Consider the following 20,031-nt stretch of genomic DNA (forward strand, 5'->3'; position numbering starts at 1 on the left):
CTTGCATCCCTGGCGTGGATTCCTCTTCCCCGGGGGATGAAGGTTCACCTGCTTCTGTTCCCAGTCCTTGCACCCCTGGCGGGGATTCCTCTTCCCCACAGGATGAAGGTTCACCTGCTTCTGTCCCCAGTCCTTGCATCCCTGGCGTGGATTCCTCTTCCCCGGGGGATGAAGGTTCTCCTGTTTCTGTCCCCAGTCCTTGCATCCCTGGTGTGGATTCCCCTTCCCTGGCGTGGATTCCTCTTCCCTGGGTGATGAAGGTTCACCTGCTTCTGTCCCCAGTCCTCGCATCCCTGGCGTTGATTCCCCTTCTCTGGCGTGGATTTCTCTTCCCCGGGGGATGAAGGTTCACCCGCTTCTGTCCCCAGTCCTTGCATCCCTGGCGTGGATTCCTCTTCCCCGGGGGATGAAGGTTCACCTGCTTCTGTCCCCAGTTCTTGCATCCCTGGCGTGAATTCCCCTTCCCTGCAGTGGATTCCTCTTCCCCGGGGGATGAAGGTTCACCTGCTTCTGTCCCCAGTTCTTGCATCCCTGGCGTGGATTCCTCTTCCCTGGCGTGGATTTCTCTTCCCCGGGGGATGAAGGTTCACCTGCTTCTGTCCCCAGTCCTTGCATCCCTGGTGTGGATTCCTCTTCCCCGGGGGATGAAGGTTCACCTGCTTGTGTCCCCAGTCCTTGCATCCCTGGTGTGGATTCCCCTTCCCTGGCGTGGATTCCTCTTCCCTGGGGGATGAAGGTTCACCTGCTTCTGTCCCCAGTCCTTGCATCCCATGCGTGGATTCCTCTTCCCCATGGGATAAAGGTTCATCTGCTTGTGTCCCCAGTCCTTGCATCCCTGGTGTGGATTCCCCTTCCCTGGCGTGGATTCCTCTTCCCCATGGGATGAAGCTTCACCTGCTTCTGTCCCCAGTCCCTGCATCCCTGGTGTGGATTCCCCTTCCCTGGCGTGGATTCCTCTTCCCCATGGGATGAAGGTTCACCTGCTTCTGTCCCCAGTCCTTGCACCCCTGGCGTGGATTCCTCTTCCTCGGGGGATGAAGGTTCACCTGCTTCTGTCCCCAGTCCTTGCATCCCTGGTGTGGATTCCCCTTCCCTGGCGTGGATTCCTCTTCCCCGGGAGATGAAGGTTCACCTGCATCTGTCCCCAGTCCTTGCATCCCTGGCGTGGATTCCTCTTCCCCATGGGATGAAGGTTCACCTGCTTGTGTCCCCAGTCCTTGCATCCCTCGTGTGGATTCCCCTTCCCTGGCGTGGATTCCTCTTCCCCGTGGGATGAAGGTTCACCTGCTTCTGTCCCCAGTCCTTGCATCCCTGGTGTGGATTCCCCTTTCCTAGCGTGGATTCCTCTTCCCCGGGGGATGAAGGTTCACCTGCTTCTGTCCCTAGTCCTTGCATCCCTGGCGTGGATTCCTCTTCCCCATGGGATGAAGGATCACCTGCTTGTGTCCCCAGTCCTTGCATCCCTGGTGTGGATTCCCCTTCCCTGGCGTGGATTCCTCTTCCCTGGCGTGGATTCCTCTTCCCCATGGGATGAAGGTTCACCTGATTCTGTCCCCAGTCCTTGCATCCCTGGCGTGGATTCCTCTTCCCCATGGGATGAAGGTTCACCTGCTTGTGTCCCCAGTCCTTGCATCCCTGGTGTGGATTCCCCTTCCCTGGCGTGGATTCCTCTTCCCCATGGGATGAAGGTTCACCTGCTTCTGTCCCCAGTCCTTGCATCCCTGATGTGGATTCCCCTTCCCTAGCGTGGATTCCTCTTCCCCGGGGGATGAAGGTTCACCTGCTTCTGTCCCTAGTCCTTGCATCCCTGGCGTGGATTCCTCTTCCCCATGGGATGAAGGTTCACCTGCTTGTGTCCCCAGTCCTTGCATCCCTGTTGTGGATTCCCCTTCCCTGGCGTGGATTCCTCTTGCCCATGGGATGAAGGTTCACCTGCTTCTGTCCCCAGTCCTTGCATCCCTGGCGTGGATTCCTCTTCCCCGGGAGATGAAGGTTCACCTGCTTCTGTCCCCAGTCCTTGCATCCCTGGTGTGGATTCCCCTTCCCTGGTGTGGATTCCTCTTCCGCGGGGGATGAAGGTTCACCTGCTTCTGTCCCCAGTCCTCGCACCCCTGGCGTGGATTCCTCTTCCCCGGGGGATGAAGGTTCACCTGCTTCTGTCCCTAGTCCTTGCATCCCTGGCGTGAATTCCTCTTCCCCAAGGGATGAAGATTCACCTGCTTCTGTCCCCAGTCCTCGCACCCCTGGCGTGGATTCCCCTTCCCTGGCGTGGATTCCTCTTACCCGGGGGATGAAGGTTCACCTGCTTCTGTCCCCTGTCCTTGCATCCCTGGCGTGGATTCCTCTTCCCCATGGGATGAAGGTTCACCTGCTTCTGTCCCCAGTCCTTGCATCCCTGGTGTGGATTCCCCTTCCCTGGCGTGGATACCTCTTCTCCATGGGATGAAGGTTCACCTGCTTCTGTCCCTAGTCCTTGCATCCCTGGCGTGGATTCCTCTTCCCCATGGGATGAAGGTTCACCTGCTTCTGTCCCCAGTCCTTGCATCCCTGGCGTGGATTCCCCTTCCCCGGGGGATGAAGGTTCACCTGCTTGTGTCCCCAGTCCTTGCATCCCTGGTGTGGATTCCCCTTCCCGGGCGTGGATTCCTCTTCCCCGGGGGATGTAGGTTCATCTGCTTCTGTCCCCAGTTCTTGCATCCCTGGCGTGGATTCCCCTTCCCTGCCGTGGATTCCTCTTCCCCAGGGGATGAAGGTTCACCTGCTTCTGTCCCCAGTTCTTGTATTCCTGGCGTGGATTCCCCTTCCCTGGCGTGGATTCCTCTTCCCCGGGGGATGAAGGTTCACCTGCTTCTGTCCCCAGTCCTTGCATCCCTGGCGTGGATTCCTCTTCCCCGGGAGATGAAGGTTCACCTGCTTCTGTCCCCAGTCCTTGCATCCCTGGTGTGGATTCCCCTTCCCTGGAGTGGATTCCTCTTCCCCAGGGGATGAAGGTTCACCTGCTTCTGTCCCCAGTCCTTGCATCCCTGGTGTGGATTCCCCTTCCCTGGCGTGGATTCCTCTTCCCCGGGGGATGAAGGTTCACCTGCTTGTGTCCCCAGTCCTTGCATCCCTGGTTTGGATTCCCCTTCCCTGGCGTGGATTCCTCTTCCCCACGGGATGAAGGTTCACCTGCTTCTGTCCCCAGTCCTCGCACCCCTGGCGTGGATTCCCCTTCCCCGGGGGATGAAGGTTCACCTGCTTCTGTCCCGAGTCCTCGCTCTCCTGGCATGGATTCCTCTTCCCTGTTGTGGATTCCTCTTCCCCATGGGATAAAGGTTCACCTGCTTCTGGCCCCAGTCCTCGCACCCCTGGCGTGGATTCCCCTTCCCGGGGGGATGAAGGTTCACCTGCTTTTGTCCCGAGTCCTCGCACTCCTGGCGTGGATTCCTCTTCCCCGGGGGATGAAGGTTCACCTGCTTCTGTTCCCAGTCCTTGCACCCCTGGTGTGGATTCCTCTTCCCCACGGGATGAAGGTTCACCTGCTTCTGTCCCCAGTCCTTGCATCCCTGGTGTGGATTCCCCTTCCCTGGCGTGGATTCCTCTTCCCCAAGGGATGAAGATTCACCTGCTTCTGTCCCCAGTCCTCGCACCCCTGGTGTGGATTCCCCTTCCCTGGCGTGGATTCCTCTTACCCGGGGGATGAAGGTTCACCTGCTTCTGTCCCCTGTCCTTGCATCCCTGGCGTGGATTCCTCTTCCCCATGGGATGAAGGTTCACCTGCTTCTGTCCCCAGTCCTTGCATCCCTGGTGTGGATTCCCCTTCCCTGGCGTGGATTCCTCTTCCCCGGGGGATGAAGGTTCACCTGCTTCTGTCCTGGGTGTTGGTGATTGGTACATCCAGAGAAATTATCAGGATGACGCCACATCACTTTCTTGATGTCTATTTTACAGTATATTTGCGTTTCTAATAATTTCTGTGAAAATAGGACCTGCCTGAATGCGTGAGGGGGGGGGCATTTACCAACGTTTAAACAGCTTATTGTCTATACATCGGCACCTAGTCCTCCAAATGTTATATTTGTCACAACAAATTCTACATGATTTTCCAAATGCAGCCTTTACAAACGGTGCATAACTGCGAACCGCAGGAAAGTCACAGATGTCGCACAGGAAATTCTTTACATTTCTTGGACGATTAGTTTAAATATCGTAACAACTTGTCCGCATATGTGCGCCCTCACATCTCTTCTGCCGGAAGAAGCAAGGTTTGTGCTAGGAGAAATAATATGCATTAGAAATATATATATTTTTTAAATTTCCATAAATAAGGAGTTGCTTGAAATAACATTCCTCTGAGTTTCTACGGCAGGTGGCAAACTAATGACCAGACTTTGCTAGAGACGAAGTCTCCCTCATATTGTGGCGCACACACGATTCCCTGGACTTTGTATTCTGGGGCATTGCTCTGGGATATTGCGCCATATAACACGCGTTTAGAGATTACAGGCGAGAATATAACTCCAGGGCATTGTACCACATGATGTACCACGTGACCTGCATATAGCATTGCAGGACCTCAGGATATTGTGATACATAACATGACGATATGTCTTCAAGGCACTGTTGCACGGATTTGGCCAAAGAGGTGCTGAGGATCATGTCCATTGCTGCCCTGAGGCGCGCGCGACTGTGCACAGTGTGAATGTGCCCAGGGCTTTGCCAGATAAGGCTGCGCCATTGGACCAGCACAGTGTCTGTCGCTTAGGCAGGTACTGCGTCTCTTGCTGTGCGGAGAGTGATGCCCTGTCGAAGGATCCGCAGAATGTGCCCAGGGCTTTGCCAGATAAGGCTGCGCCATTGGACCAGCACAGTGTCTGTCGCTTAGGCAGGTACTGCGTCTCTTGCTGTGCGGAGAGTGATGCCCTGTCGAAGGATCCGCAGAATGTGCCCAGGGCTTTGCCAGATAAGGCTGCGCCATTGGACCAGCACAGTGTCTGTCGCTTAGGCAGGTACTGCGTCTCTTGCTGTGCGGAGAGTGATGCCCTGTCGAATGATCCGCAGAATGTGCCCAGGGCTTTGCCAGATAAGGCTGCGCCATTGGACCAGCACAGTGTCTGTCGCTTAGGCAGGTACTGCGTCTCTTGCTGTGCGGAGAGTGATGCCCTGTCGAAGGATCCGCAGAATGTGCCCAGGGCTTTGCCAGATAAGGCTGCGCCATTGGACCAGCACAGTGTCTGTCGCTTAGGCAGGTACTGCGTCTCTTGCTGTGCGGAGAGTGATGCCCTGTCGAAGGATCCGCAGAATGTTCCCAGGGCTTTGCCAGATAAGGCTGCGCCATTGGACCAGCACAGTGTCTGTCGCTTAGGCAGGTACTGCGTCTCTTGCTGTGCGGAGAGTGATGCCCTGTCGAATGATCCGCAGAATGTGCCCAGGGCTTTGCCAGATAAGGCTGCGCCATTGGACCAGCACAGTGTCTGTCGCTTAGGCAGGTACTGCGTCTCTTGCTGTGTGGAGAGTTATGCCTTGTCGAAGGATCCGCAGAATGTGCGCAGGGCTTTGCCAGATAAGGCTGCGCCATTGGACCAGCACAGTGTCTGTCGCTTAGGCAGGTACTGCGTCTCTTGCTGTGCGGAGAGTGATGCCCTGTCGAAGGATCTGCAGAATGTGCCCAGCGCTTTGCCAGATAAGGCTGCGCCATTGGACCAGCACAGTGTCTGTCGCTTAGGCAGGTACTGCGTCTCTTGCTGTGCGGAGAGTGATGCCCTGTCGAAGGATCCGCAGAATGTGCCCAGGGCTTTGCCAGATAAGGCTGCGCCATTGGACCAGCACAGTGTCTGTCGCTTAGGCAGGTACTGCGTCTCTTGCTCTGCGGAGAGTGATGCCGTCGAAGGATCCGCAGAATGTGCCCAGGGCTTTGCCAGATAAGGCTGCGCCATTGGACCAGCACAGTGTCTGTCGCTTAGGCAGGTACTGCGTCTCTTGCTCTGCGGAGAGTGATGCCCTGTCGAAGGATCCGCAGAATGTGCCCAGGGCTTTGCCAGATAAGGCTGCTCCATTGGACCAGCACAGTGTCTGTCGCTTAGGCAGGTACTGCGTCTCTTGCTGTGCGGAGAGTGATGCCCTGTCGAAGGATCCGCAGAATGTGCCCAGGGCTTTGCCAGATAAGGCTGCGCCATTGGACCAGCACAGTGTCTGTCGCTTAGGCAGGTACTGCGTCTCTTGCTGTGCGGAGAGTGATGCCCTGTCGAAGGATCCGCAGAATGTGCCCAGGGCTTTGCCAGATAAGGCTGCGCCATAGGACCAGCACAGTGTCTGTCGCTTAGGCAGGTACTGCGTCTCTTGCTCTGCGGAGAGTGATGCCCTGTCTAAGGATCCGCAGAATGTGCCCAGGGCTTTGCCAGATAAGGCTGCGCCATTGGACCAGCACAGTGTCTGTCGCTTAGGCAGGTACTGCGTCTCTTGCTCTGCGGAGAGTGATGCCCTGTCGAAGGATCTGCAGAATGTGCCCAGGGCTTTCCCAGATAAGGCTGCGCCATTGGACCAGCACAGTGTCTGTCGCTTAGGCAGGTACTGCGTCTCTTGCTGTGCGGAAAGTGATGCCCTGTCGAAGGATCCGCAGAATGTGCCCAGGGCTTTGCCAGATAAGGCTGTGCCATTGGACCAGCACAGTGTCTGTCGCCTAGGCAGGTACTGCGTCTCTTGCTCTGCGGAGAGTGATGCCCTGTCTAAGGATCCGCAGAATGTGCCCAGGGCTTTGCCAGATAAGGCTGCGCCATTGGACCAGCACAGTGTCTGTCGCTTAGGCAGGTACTGCGTCTCTTGCTCTGCGGAGAGTGATGCCCTGTCGAAGGATCCGCAGAATGTGCCCAGGGCTTTGCCAGATAAGGCTGCGCCATTGGACCAGCACAGTGTCTGTCGCTTAGGCAGGTACTGCGTCTCTTGCTGTGCGGAGAGTGATGCCCTGTCGAAGGATCCGCAGAATGTGCCCAGGGCTTTGCCAGATAAGGCTGCGCCATTGGACCTGCACAGTGTCTGTCGCTTAGGCAGGTACTGCGTCTCTTGCTCTGCGGAGAGTGATGCCCTGTCTAAGGATCCGCAGAATGTGCCCAGGGCTTTGCCAGATAAGGCTGCGCCATTGGACCAGCACAGTGTCTGTCGCTTAGGCAGGTACTGCGTCTCTTGCTCTGCGGAGAGTGATGCCCTGTCTAAGGATCCGCAGAATGTGCCCAGGGCTTTGCCAGATAAGGCTGCACCATTGGACCAGCACAGTGTCTGTCGCTTAGGCAGGTACTGCGTCTCTTGCTCTGTGGAGAGTGATGCCCTGTCTAAGGATCCGCAGAATGTGCCCAGGGCTTTGCCAGATAAGGCTGCGCCATTGGACCAGCACAGTGTCTGTCGCTTAGGCAGGTACTGCGTCTCTTGCTCTGCGGAGAGTGATGCCCTGTCTAAGGATCCGCAGAATGTGCCCAGGGCTTTGCCAGATAAGGCTGCGCCATTGGACCAGCACAGTGTCTGTCGCTTAGGCAGGTACTGCGTCTCTTGCTCTGCGGAGAGTGATGCCCTGTCTAAGGATCCGCAGAATGTGCCCAGGGCTTTGCCAGATAAGGCTGGGCCATTGGACCAGCACAGTGTATGTCGCTTAGGCAGGTACTGCGTCTCTTGCTCTGCGGAGAGTGATGCCCTATCTAAGGATCCGCAGAATGTGCCCAGGGCTTTGCCAGATAAGGCTGGGCCATTGGACCAGCACAGTGTCTGTCGCTTAGGCAGGTACTGCGTCTCTTGCTCTGCGGAGAGTGATGCCCTATCTAAGGATCCACAGAATGTGCCCAAGGCTTTGCCAGATAAGGCTGCGCCATTGGACCAGCACAGTGTCTGTCGCTTAGGCAGGTACTGCGTCTATTGCTCTGCAGAGAGTGATGCCCTGTCGAAGGATCCGCAGAATGTGCCCAGGGCTTTGCCAGATAAGGCTGCGCCATTGGACCAGCACAGTGTCTGTCGCTTAGGCAGGTACTGCGTCTCTTGCTCTGCGGAGAGTGATGCCCTGTCGAAGGATCCGCAGAATGTGCCCAGGGCTTTGCCAGATAAGGCTGCGCCATTGGACCAGCACAGTGTCTGTCGCTTAGGCAGGTACTGCGTCTCTTGCTCTGCGGAGAGTGATGCCCTGTCAAAGGATCCGCAGAATGTGCCCAGGGCTTTGCCAGATAAGGCTGCGCCATTGGACCAGCACAGTGTCTGTCGCTTAGGCAGGTACTGCGTCTCTTGCTGTGCGGAGAGTGATGCCCTGTCGAAGGATCCGCAGAATGTGCCCAGGGCTTTGCCAGATAAGGCTGGGCCATTGGACCAGCACAGTGTATGTCGCTTAGGCAGGTACTGCGTCTCTTGCTCTGTGGAGAGTGATGCCCTGTCTAAGGATCCGCAGAATGTGCCCAGGGCTTTGCCAGATAAGGCTGCGCCATTGGACCAGCACAGTGTCTGTCGCTTAGGCAGGTACTGCGTCTCTTGCTCTGCGGAGAGTGATGCCCTGTCTAAGGATCCGCAGAATGTGCCCAGGGCTTTGCCAGATAAGGCTGCGCCATTGGACCAGCACAGTGTCTGTCGCTTAGGCAGGTACTGCGTCTCTTGCTCTGCGGAGAGTGATGCCCTGTCTAAGGATCCGCAGAATGTGCCCAGGGATTTGCCAGATAAGGCTGCGCCATTGGACCAGCACAGTGTCTGTCGCTTAGGCAGGTACTGCGTCTCTTGCTCTGCGGAGAGTGATGCCCTGTCGAAGGATCCGCAGAAAGTGCCCAGGGATTTGCCAGATAAGGCTGCGCCATTGGACCAGCACAGTGTCTGTCGTTTAGGCAGGTACTGTGTCTCTTGCTGTGCGGAGAGTGATGCCCTGTCGAAGGATCCGCAGAATGTGCCCAGGGATTTGCCAGATAAGGCTGCGCTATTGGACCAGCACAGTGTCTGTCGCTTAGGCAGGTACTGCGTCTCTTGCTCTGCGGAGAGTGATGCCCTGTCGAAGGATCCGCAGAATGTGCCCAGGGATTTGCCAGATAAGGCTGCGCCATTGGACCAGCACAGTGTCTGTCGCTTAGGCAGGTACTGCGTCTCTTGCTCTGCGGAGAGTGATGCCCTGTCGAAGGATCCGCAGAATGTGCCCAGGGATTTGCCAGATAAGGCTGCGCCATTGGACCAGCACAGTGTCTGTCGTTTAGGCAGGTACTGTGTCTCTTGCTGTGCGGAGAGTGATGCCCTGTCGAAGGATCCGCAGAATGTGCCCAGGGCTTTGACAGATAAGGCTGCGCCATTGGACCAGCACAGTGTCTGTCGCTTAGGCAGGTACTGTGTCTCTTGCTGTGCGGAGAGTGATGCCCTGTCGAAGGATCCGCAGAATGTGCCCAGGGATTTGCCAGATAAGGCTGCGCCATTGGACCAGCACAGTGTCTGTCGCTTAGGCAGGTACTGCGTCTCTTGCTCTGCCGAGAGTGATGCCCTGTCGAAGGATCCGCAGAATGTGCCCAGGGCTTTGCCAGATAAGGCTGCGCCATTGGACCAGCACAGTGTCTGTCGCTTAGGCAGGTACTGCGTCTCTTGCTGTGCGGAGAGTGATGCCCTGTCGAAGGATCCGCAGAATGTGCCCAGGGCTTTGCCAGATAAGGCTGGGCCATTGGACCAGCACAGTGTATGTCGCTTAGGCAGGTACTGCGTCTCTTGCTGTGCGGAGAGTGATGCCCTGTCTAAGGATCCGCAGCATGTGCCCAGGGATTTGCCAGATAAGGCTGCGCCATTGGACCAGCACAGTGTCTGTCGCTTAGGCAGGTACTGCGTCTCTTGCTCTGCCGAGAGTGATGCCCATGGCAGGGTCCTGTGAATGCACCTGTCTCCAGCACAGAGTTTGGAACCGTCTGATTGGTGAATGTACAGGCCACTGTTTGCTGCAGTACCTCTGACCTCCAAGATTATGAATCTATTGAGATTGGCAACTTTGAGCGCATACGTACTCTGTTCACTGCTTGCAAATATTTGTTGACTGTGAAGTTGCCTATTCGTTGACTTTTGCCGTTGAACTTTCAAGTTATGTTTACTTCTTTGTCTTCTTAGGATAACTGAGGAACTTCCGCCATACCGGGAAGACGCGAGGAACTGGCATCAGTGTATGGTCCCTCCCCCACCCTGCCCCCCCCCCCCCCCCATGATGTGAAGATTCCGAGCCGTTCCTTAACCATCGCACTCGGAAGTCTTGACTTTGGCCGGTCATTAGTAGCGGCAGAAGGAAAATGTGGATTTGACGGACAGAAAGTGCCAAAATATCAAGTTCAGCGCATAATTCTTCTCAAAGTGCCGCATACTTGACACAGCCCCACAATTAACATTCACAATAATGGGACTTAGTTCCTAAATTTCTGCAATTCCCAAAATATTGAGTTTTGTTAACCAATGTTATTTTAACCAAGCCAGATTTCTGTCTCCTTTCTGTTAGCTTTAATATTAAAAAATGGTCCTGGAAGTTTTTGCCCAAAGAAGCTGTACCAAATCCTACTAATTGTGAAATGTTTAAGGTGTAAAAAGCAAGACTACATTTCTAGAATAGACCTAGTTTCCACCGTGTGAGCAGCTAGAACCATCTGTTTGACATATTGGGAATTTTGTCACTTTGCTTTCAAAGTGCAACATGTTCCATTCCACTGCGTTTGTTTGATTGTAGTTCAATGTAATTTGCATGCATAAGGGTGTCAGCAGGTTTTCTGGACTCTCATATAGTAGATTGTAAATTCATATCCAGAGGAATATTTCTGTGAATCTTGCAGGGCACGGGCCAGATAGAAATAGTTGATTGGAAATGCATTTTGAATAGAGTGTATGTTTGTTATTCTTAGTAACTAAAACATTGTTATGCTTGTTGCGATAGTAAGAACTAGACCTGAATGTGCATAAGCAAGAACTAGGCCTGCATGTGCATAAGCAAGAACTAGGCTTGCATGAGCAGAAGCAAGAACTAGACCTGCATGAGCAGAAGCAAGAAATGGACCTGCGTGTGCATAAGCAAGAACTAGGCTTGCATGAGCAGAAGCAAGAACTAGGCTTGCATGAGCAGAAGCAAGAAATGGACCTGCGTGTGCATAAGCAAGAACTAGGCTTGCATGAGCAGAAGCAAGAACTAGGCTTGCATGAGCAGAAGCAAGAACTAGACCTGCATGAGCAGAAGCAAGAAATGGACCTGCGTGTGCATAAGCAAGAACTAGGCTTGCATGAGCAGAAGCAAGAACTGGACCTGCATGTGCATAAGCAAGAACTTGACCTGCATGTGCATAAGCAAGAACTAGACCGGCATGTGCATAAGCAAGAACTAGGCTTGCATGAGCAGAAGCAAGAACTGGACCTGCATGTGCATAAGCAAGAACTAGACCTGCATGTGCATAAGCAAGAACTAGACTTGCATGTGCATAAGCAAGAACTAGACCTGCATGTGCATAAGCAAGAACTAGGCTTGCATGAGCAGAAGCAAGAACTAGACCTGCATGTGCATAAGCAAGAACTAGACCTGCATGTGCATAAGGAAGAACTAGACTTGCATGTGCATAAGCAAGAACTATACCGGCATGTGCATAAGCAAGAACTAGGCTTGCATGAGCAGAAGCAAGAACTGGACCTGCATGTGCATAAGCAAGAACTAGACCTGCATGTTCATAAGTAAGAACTAGACCTGCATGTGCATAAGCAAGAACTAGACTTGCATGTGCATAAGCAAGAACTAGACCGGCATGTGCATAAGCAAGAACTAGGCTTGCATGAGCAGAAGCAAGAACTAGACCTGCATGTGCATAAGCAAGAACTAGACCTGCATGTGCATAAGGAAGAACTAGACCTGCATGTACAGAAGCAAGAACTAGACCTGCATGTGCATAAGCAAGAACTAGACCTGCATGTGCATAAGCAAGAACTAGACCGGCATGTGCATAAGCAAGAACTAGGCTTGCATGAGCAGAAGCAAGAACTAGACCTGCATGTGCATAAGCAAGAAGTAGACCTGCATGTGCATAAGTAAGAACGACCTGAATGTACAGAAGCAAGAACTAGATAGACTTGAATGTGCACAAGCAAGCACTAGACTTGCATGTGCATAAGCAAGCACTAGACTTGCATGTGCATAAGCAAGAACTGGACCTGCATGTGCATAAGCAAGAACTTGACCTGCATGTGCATAAGCAAGAACTAGACCGGCATGTGTAAAAGCAAGAACTAGGCTTGCATGAGCAGAAGCAAGAACTGGACCTGCATGTGCATAAGCAAGAACTAGACCTGCATGTGCATAAGTAAGAACTAGACCTGCATGTGCATAAGTAAGAACTAGACCGGCATGTGCATAAGCAAGAACTAGACTTGCATGTGCATAAGCAAGAACTAGAGCGGCATGTGCATAAGCAAGAACTAGGCTTGCATGAGCAGAAGAAAGAACTAGGCTTGCATGTGCATAAGCAAGAACTAGACCTGCATGTGCATAAGGAAGAACTAGACCTGCATGTACAGAAGCAAGAACTAGACCTGCATGTGCATAAGCAAGAACTAGACTTGCATGTGGATAAGCAAGAACTAGACCGGCATGTGCATAAGCAAGAACTAGGCTTGCATGAGCAGAAGCAAGAACTAGACCTGCATGTGCATAAGCAATAACTAGACTCGCATGTGCAGAAGCAAGAACTAGATAGACTTGAATGTGCACAAGCAAGCACTAGACTTGCATGTGCATAAGCAAGCACTAGACTTGCATGTGCATAAGCAAGCACTAGACTTGCATGTGCATAAGCAAGAACTGGACCTGCATGTACATAAGCAAGAACTTAACCTGCATGTGCATAAGCAAGAACTAGACCGGCATGTGCATAAGCAAGAACTAGGCTTGCATGAGCAGAAGCAAGAACTGGACCTGCATGTGCATAAGCAAGAACTAGACCTGCATGTGCATAAGTAAGAACTAGACCTGCATGTGCATAAGTAAGAACTAGACCTGCATGTGCATAAGCAAGAACTAGACTTGCATGTGCATAAGCAAGAACTAGAGCGGCATGTGCATAAGCAAGAACTAGGCTTGCATGAGCAGAAGAAAGAACTAGACTTGCATGTGCATAAGCAAGAACTAGACCTGCATGTGCATAAGGAAGAACTAGACCTGCATGTACAGAAGCAAGAACTAGACCGGCATGTGCATAAGCAAGAACTAGACTTGCATGAGCAGAAGCAAGAACTAGACCTGCATGTGCATAAGCAATAACTAGACTTGCATGTGCAGAAGCAAGAACTAGATAGACTTGAATGTGCACAAGCAAGCACTAGACTTGCAGGTGCATAAGCAAGCAGTAGACTTGCATGTGCATAAGCAAGCACTAGACTTGCATGTGCATAAGCAAGAACTAGGCTTGCATGTGCACAGTGAACATCTGGCTCTGTGCTGTCCACTTATGCTGATCTTTAGGACGTTTTTCTGTGTATGCATTTAGTGGAGGGCACAGATGGTAGCAGCCCAGCCCATCGTTGACACCGCATACTAATGTGCCGGTCGGTGAAATGAGATCCTGCCTATTTCCGTGTCGCCTTCCACAGGTTTGATTCCTTAATCCTGTGACAGAATACTGTGTTCGAAAAGCCTTGAATTTGATTGCCTTTGTTGGAGTAATTTTAATGCGGTCTAGGTTTGATAGATTGTAGGGCACTGTGCCATAACACTGTTGACACCACCAGGCCATTGTGCCAACGTTTGAGCACAGAACAACCCACCTGGGAAAACATCTTAACCAAGATTATTCACCGGACACAGAATGTTCCAGAATAAATGCCCTCTGCTTTCTATTCCAATGAAGTGCCTGTTTGTCAAAGTAGTTAAGATGGGAGCAAATTAACATTTGGTTAAACAAGAAAGAAGCCAAGCAACCAAACCTCATGTTTTTCCCTTTAGTTTTTGTTTGTTTGTGTGAAATTCAGTCCTCTGCGGGCTCTTGGCGGGACTTTACTTGGCTTGGTTCCGGTCTCCCTCGCTGGAGCTGCTCCCCATTGGTTTGTTGCGGCTGCAGTCTTTCTTCATGGCTCCCATATCACAAGGACCTTCAGAGAACGGGGGTTTGGCAAATGATTGCAATTTCGTCTCTGGCGCATCAGCGTGGCTTCTTCACTCATGAGGTTTATGCAGCTGTTGAAGCCCAATACATACTAAGCCCATCACAGTTGTTTCAATTGCATGGCAGTTTGAGGGGAACATTCCAGTAATCTGGATAACTGTGGTATTCAGGCAGCCTGAGAGACATTGGCTGGCTGTAAAACTTTTCATGCCTACAGATCCAAAACGTGAAGATACAATGTCTCCATCTGCGCAGTGCATGCTGGGAGCAGACGAGTAAATATTATTTCTGACACAGTATAGCGGCTTGACTACTTTTTAAAAGAAGCTTTAAATAATAACATGTATTTGACGCTATACATGTCATTTGCATACTAGTATTTGCTGGCCATCATGTTCTAGGAATCGGAAAAACTCTTCGTATGAGAGGGCGCACCAGCGCCGGCTCAAGGAGCGATCAAGTGGTTTGGTCACACAGGGGCACACTTTACACGGTGTGTGCTGGCGGCGCCCTTTACATGACGCTGTCATGTAGTGTCAGTCAATGACTTTCTGTTAGTGAGTGACAGAGGCGTGGCCTGATTCTTGAATAGGCGCTTGCACCGCGCCTCTGTCACTGGCAGCTCACACAGTGTCATGGTGACGCTATACATTGTGTGTGCTGGCGGCGCCCTTTACATGACGCTGCCATGTAGTGTCAGTCAGTGACTTTCTGTTAGTGAGTGACAGAGGCGCGGCCTGATTCTTGAATAGGCGCTTGCACCGCGCCTCTGTCACTGGCAGCTCACACAGTGTCATGGTGACGCTATACATTGTGTGTGCTGGCGGCGCCCTTTACATGACGCTGCCATGTAGTGTCAGTCAATGACTTTCTGTTAGTGAGTGACAGAGGCGTGGCCTGATTCTTGAATAGGCGCTTGCACCGCGCCTCTGTCACTGGCAGCTCACACAGTGTCATGGTGACGCTATAGATTGTGTGAGCTGGCGGCACCGCACCGGGCGCTGGTCGGCCTGGGGCCGGCACTGGGGCGCATCAGGAATGTCTTCTACTCCAAAGATGATGGAATAGACGACTGCTGCGTCGTTGATGGCGGTGCATTGGGTCATAGGAATGTTCTTTTTATTCTTGCACTTCTCATGTGGGAGTTACATATGTTGCGTATTTGATTTAATACACAAAAAAACATTTTGAGAAAATGTACTGATTTCATTACCTACAGCCTCGTGCTGAGTGAATTATTTGAACCTGGCATTTTGTTCCACGTCATTCCAGTACGCCACCCACATGCTATTGCGGTTCAATTCACAGACTTGCACCCATATGTCAGCGTTCAGGAGGAGGAACCTACCATTCGGCCTCCCTACCGTCATTGACTTGTGTTGGTAGGGGTCAGTATATGTATTGTAAGTAACCCAAAGTTTCTGTGACAAATAACTAAGATATTGCAAGTACGTATCCAGAACCAAACGACGTGCGCAGGCATGTTTCAGGAATGAGGTTGGGTCATAATTCAAGTGACACAATCTATTTTTCTTTTCAGTGTGCTAAATCTATTTTCCACATTCACCATACACATAAACAGTGAGAACCTCTTTATTTAAAAAAAGGAAAATGTTTTCAATAATGTTATAACCGGGAAAAACACACCAGTTCATATATCTAACACCACATCGGGACCTAGTTACCATCAAATCTCATCTTTTTATCTTAAACATACAAATTCATACCACAACAAAGCACTGTAGTATTGACCAAATAGTAACACATCAAAACAACATAACAGGCACATCACAAAATAAATTAATGTAGAGAAAAATATTTCAACATATAATATTAATGATCAGTTGACTACAGTTTCGGCAAATGTGTTTCTCAAAGCTTCCTCAGGACTGGATATTCTTTCACATGGTAGGGTTTTATCCTTCGATCAACCATACCAATAAATGATACAGCAAAATGAGGTATAGGTAACGACAGCCATATCACCTAATGTTTTATCCTAGAAAAAGAGAGAACACAAATATTACCCAACAGATCCCCATTATATGATGATGATGTTTACACCACGCACTATCCCCACCGGAGTGGCCCCCTGGTGGCTCTGAAAGGTAAGAGGGTAGGTTGGCTTAGTAGGGCATAGCAAGACTAACGGTAGAGCGAGAAGTTTCAGCTTCCGTTCAGTTAGCACCGTTCGCTGAGCATGGGTGTGGTTTATGGATCTGTGGACTCCCATGTGCTGTTGTGCAAGACTATGTGTGGTTTGTTTGATTTTTGCAGTGTGGTGAAGTGCGTATAGATTGCTGTGCATAGATGTGGATGTGTTTGTTTAGCGTTTGAGAGGTGTATGCGGAAGAGAGAGTTGAGGTTTAGCGGTTGGGTTAGTGGGGCTTTTTTTTTTACCTTGTTGCTTTTGGACATCCGTCACTCGCCGAGTCCCTTGTGTTCTGCGCACCGTGTTGTTTCTCTGCAACTGTTTGGTTGGCTGTGGGTAGGAAGGTGGTGAGGCCTCCTCCCCCCTTGGTTCATGAAGTGTATGGTATTAGGGTGCTCATATGTCATCAAAGGGGGTTGCCTACCATCGCCTCCCTGAGTTTCTAAGGCAGGTTCTCTCCCTCTGAATCGTGGGTGTTCCCTGTTTTACTGGGTGCCGGTTAATTAGTTAGTGCTCCCAAGTCTGCAGCCAGAGTGTCTGGGCTTAGGCGATGCCTAGAGTAGGTGTTGGCTTTTTTTTTTTTGGTATATCTAAGGTTCCCTTCCTCCCTGGCTTCTTGCTTCCATTAGTGCTCGTTGTAGCCTGTTTTATTTTCAGGGGTTGTGTTTGTTTTTCTACTCACACCGTCAGATTGTGAGCTGAAGAGCCACGTTTTAAGTGATTTTCTGAATCTTAAGTGATCCTTTGCAATGCGTATTTCTTTTGCAGGGGTGTTCCATGTTTTGTGTTGCAGGTGGGAGAATAAAGATCCTCCCAGTTTTTTTCTTGTCTATGGTTTTGGTTCAAGGCGGATGTCATTGCTTGATCTGAGAGTTCTTGTTGGTAGGTAGACGGTTATTTTCTTTTGTAGGAATTCTTCTCTTTCGCCGTGAATCGCTCTGTGCGTTATGCACATCGTTTTGAACGTAATTCGCTGTTTGATTGGCAGCCTTTGTAACATTTTTAGCGCTGGGGTGATATGGTCCCTTTGTGATAGTTTGAGGAGAAGTCTGGCTGCTGCATTTTGGATACGTTGCAGTTTACTCAGCAGGTGTTTCCGGCATTCCGAAGTAAAGGCTTTTGGCGTAGTCTGTTCTGGACATGAGTGCGATGATGGTCGGGCGAAGGAGAGGAATGGTGGGATTCTTTTTATCGTGTGTAGGAGGCAGTAGCATTTCATGATTATTGCGTTTACTTGTGGTTCTAGTGTAAGCACGTTGTCCATTAGTACTCCCAGGTTTTTTACTATTTTTTATGGAGTGGTGTTTGGGAGAATTCTCATAAATGTGCTAATTCCCTTCACCTTAGAGACCCTCAGCAACTTTGCTGGATTTTGAGGACTTAATTTGTTTACCTGGAAAGAGTGTGGGCCTTTTGTTCCCACTCTTTCATGTGTTTTGATGTGTGTTTTACACTTGTGCTTGTTGAATATGGGGTTTTAGATAACTCCATAGGCATCATCTTTTCATGTGTGTTACACAGCACCTTCAGTGCAGTGACACAGGGATGTCTTTTAGACTTCCCAAAGGTTTAAATACCTTCTCTGGGATAAACTACTGTTTCCCAGAGAATGTAAAGTGAAATTGACTTTACTAGTCTTTCCAAATTCATAGACCCAGCACACACCATCTTACAACGGAGTGCTGAAGGGGTTACATAGTATGCCCTGTATCTAAATACTCACGTAGCAGTCAGATGCTACCCTTTCCTATTGAAAAGGCTGGTGGAAGTGGTTTTACAATGAACTACCCTGATCTTTCCAGACCGCGAACACCGTTAGCTAAAAATCACGGGAGCCATGTTTTTCAAGATGGCGCCTTAAGCCCCTTTGTTTAAACACGTCCCGGCCTTCTTTTTTCACCATTTCTTTTTGGAAAGGTCCTTCTAGAGTTTGTCTCTGCACACCAAACCAGGTTTGCTCCCTTTGTTTGTTTGCCTTTGGCGGGCTTCAGGACTGAAGACCGCCTCTGGCGTCTGAGTGTCTGGGGTGGGCAGGAAGTGAGGGAGGTGCCCAAAACTCACTGTCCTTAGTCTTTTAAGGGACCCAAATGCACTGACTGGCTGACTGTCCGGCACGGACAGCCATCCTGCTGGGTGAGTGACAGCTAGGCTGGAATGAATGGGAAAAAACTGTTTATAAGGCGAGTCTCGAATTGAAGATGGCTGCCAGCACAGAGTAGATGTGCTGATGGTGCTCTCCTCACCCCGGCAACACAGAGGTGGCGACTACCCGCCGGGCTGCCGTTAGCAGAGAGTGAAACATGTTGGAGGGGAGGATACCGCCATGAGAAAATCCCCTTTTCTTGTCTTTTTTGCTGTTTGGTGGCCGCTGCAACAGGCACCGCTGCAGGAGGGATGCCCTTGGAAAGGAGGAGGAGGGCCACCAGGGGTGGTCAGGAAGCTAGCCGGAGACTCGGGGTCCCTTCCCGGGAAGCAGAGAGGGGTTGTCCTGCAGTGAGGAGAACCCCCGAGCGGGTGCAGGCAGAATGGGGGATCGGACCAGCAGCTCCCATACTGGACCCCGCAAGAAGGCGGGGCGGCGGAGGAAGTGAAGGCGCTGAACACGAGTGGCCTGGAACGCCTGGGAAGAGAGGCTTTGCCGGTGTCGCCCCATCCTGCGGACCGGGGGAGCTCAAAGACCGGAGCAGTGAACGTGAGGAGGATCCACGGCCACAGAGACGGAGAGGAAGCAGTAGCGCAGCAACAAGCGGAGAAGAGCAGCCGGGCCTTCCCCCTGCCCCGGCTGAAGGAAGGGATGCCTGGCTACGGAGGAGGCCCGAGAGACTGGGTTCGCAGAGGCATTGGTAAGTGTGGAGATCCCACCTAGACCTGGGAGCGAGGGTAAACCAGCCCAGTGGGGATCCCACGATCCCCTAGGAACACTTGCGGCATGCACAGCAGCACAAATTAAGTACGTGTAGAAAGCCTGACCCAGGGGCGCGCCCACAAGCCCACCAGAGACTTTGGCAAGAAGAACGGGGGGACCCAGAGAGGCAAATTTGGGCAAATATTAACAAGAAGCAAGAAAGAGGAGGCAATCCTACCACAAAACAGCGTGCGGCAGCCCTTGTGGGAGCACACCTACCACGGGTGCGGCCCAGAGGAGCAGGGGAGGGACACGAATATTGAGCCTCTCTGAACTTGAGCCCCATTTGGAAAACAACTCAAGGAACAAACACGCTAATACCACAAAAGGAGATCTTGCCAGACACGGGGTGCCCCTGTGGCGGTGGAAGGCAGGGAGGGAAGACAGCGAGGGAAAGTACTTAAATGAACTAGAGACCCCCAGCGAGGACCCAAGGAGGGGGAAGGGGGACGCTCCCAGAAATCAACAGGGGAGCCCTACAGAATCCCGGAGAGTAGGGAAGGGAAAGCAGAACACCCATCCCCGAAGAACCTACAGAGAGAATGGGATCAGGAAGGCCAAGAGGGGTAACAATGACCACGAAAAATAAGGGGAAGAGCGGAAAAGTCCTGCAGACCCCAGGGGACACCACAGGGACGCTCCCCAACATGTGGCCATCACAGGACAGCAGGGGGGTGTCCAAACGTACGCCCGAAAGCGACCATGGAGGAGCCACGCCAGAAGAGGGGGAAGTACAGACCCCAATGTCAAGACAGGACTTCAGGGGAGAAATGCTTGCCCTCCAGAACAGTTTATCCAAAACATTCCAGGATCAATTTCAATTGATGAGAGCTGACCTCAACTCGGCTCTGGGAGAGATCAGACAGGATATGCGACAACTGGGGGAGAGGACGGAT

General features: G+C 51.7%; 1 protein-coding gene across 1 annotated transcript in view; it reads left to right on the forward strand.

Moving 5' to 3' along the window:
• ARPIN (actin related protein 2/3 complex inhibitor) overlaps nucleotides 1-13,818 on the forward strand; it is a 132,949-nt gene extending 119,131 nt beyond the window's left edge. Inside the window, exon 6 of the mRNA XM_069625219.1 lies at nucleotides 10,069-13,818. Coding sequence (XP_069481320.1) covers nucleotides 10,069-10,077 — 9 coding nt within the window. The 3' untranslated portion in view covers nucleotides 10,078-13,818. The remainder of the gene's footprint in view (nucleotides 1-10,068) is intronic.
• The last annotated feature ends 6,213 nt before the right edge of the window (nucleotides 13,819-20,031 follow it).

The sequence above is a fragment of the Ambystoma mexicanum genome, chromosome 11 (genome assembly GCF_040938575.1).
Source record: "Ambystoma mexicanum isolate Mex_15411 chromosome 11, UKY_AmexF1_1, whole genome shotgun sequence".
Lineage (NCBI taxonomy): Eukaryota > Metazoa > Chordata > Amphibia > Caudata > Ambystomatidae > Ambystoma > Ambystoma mexicanum.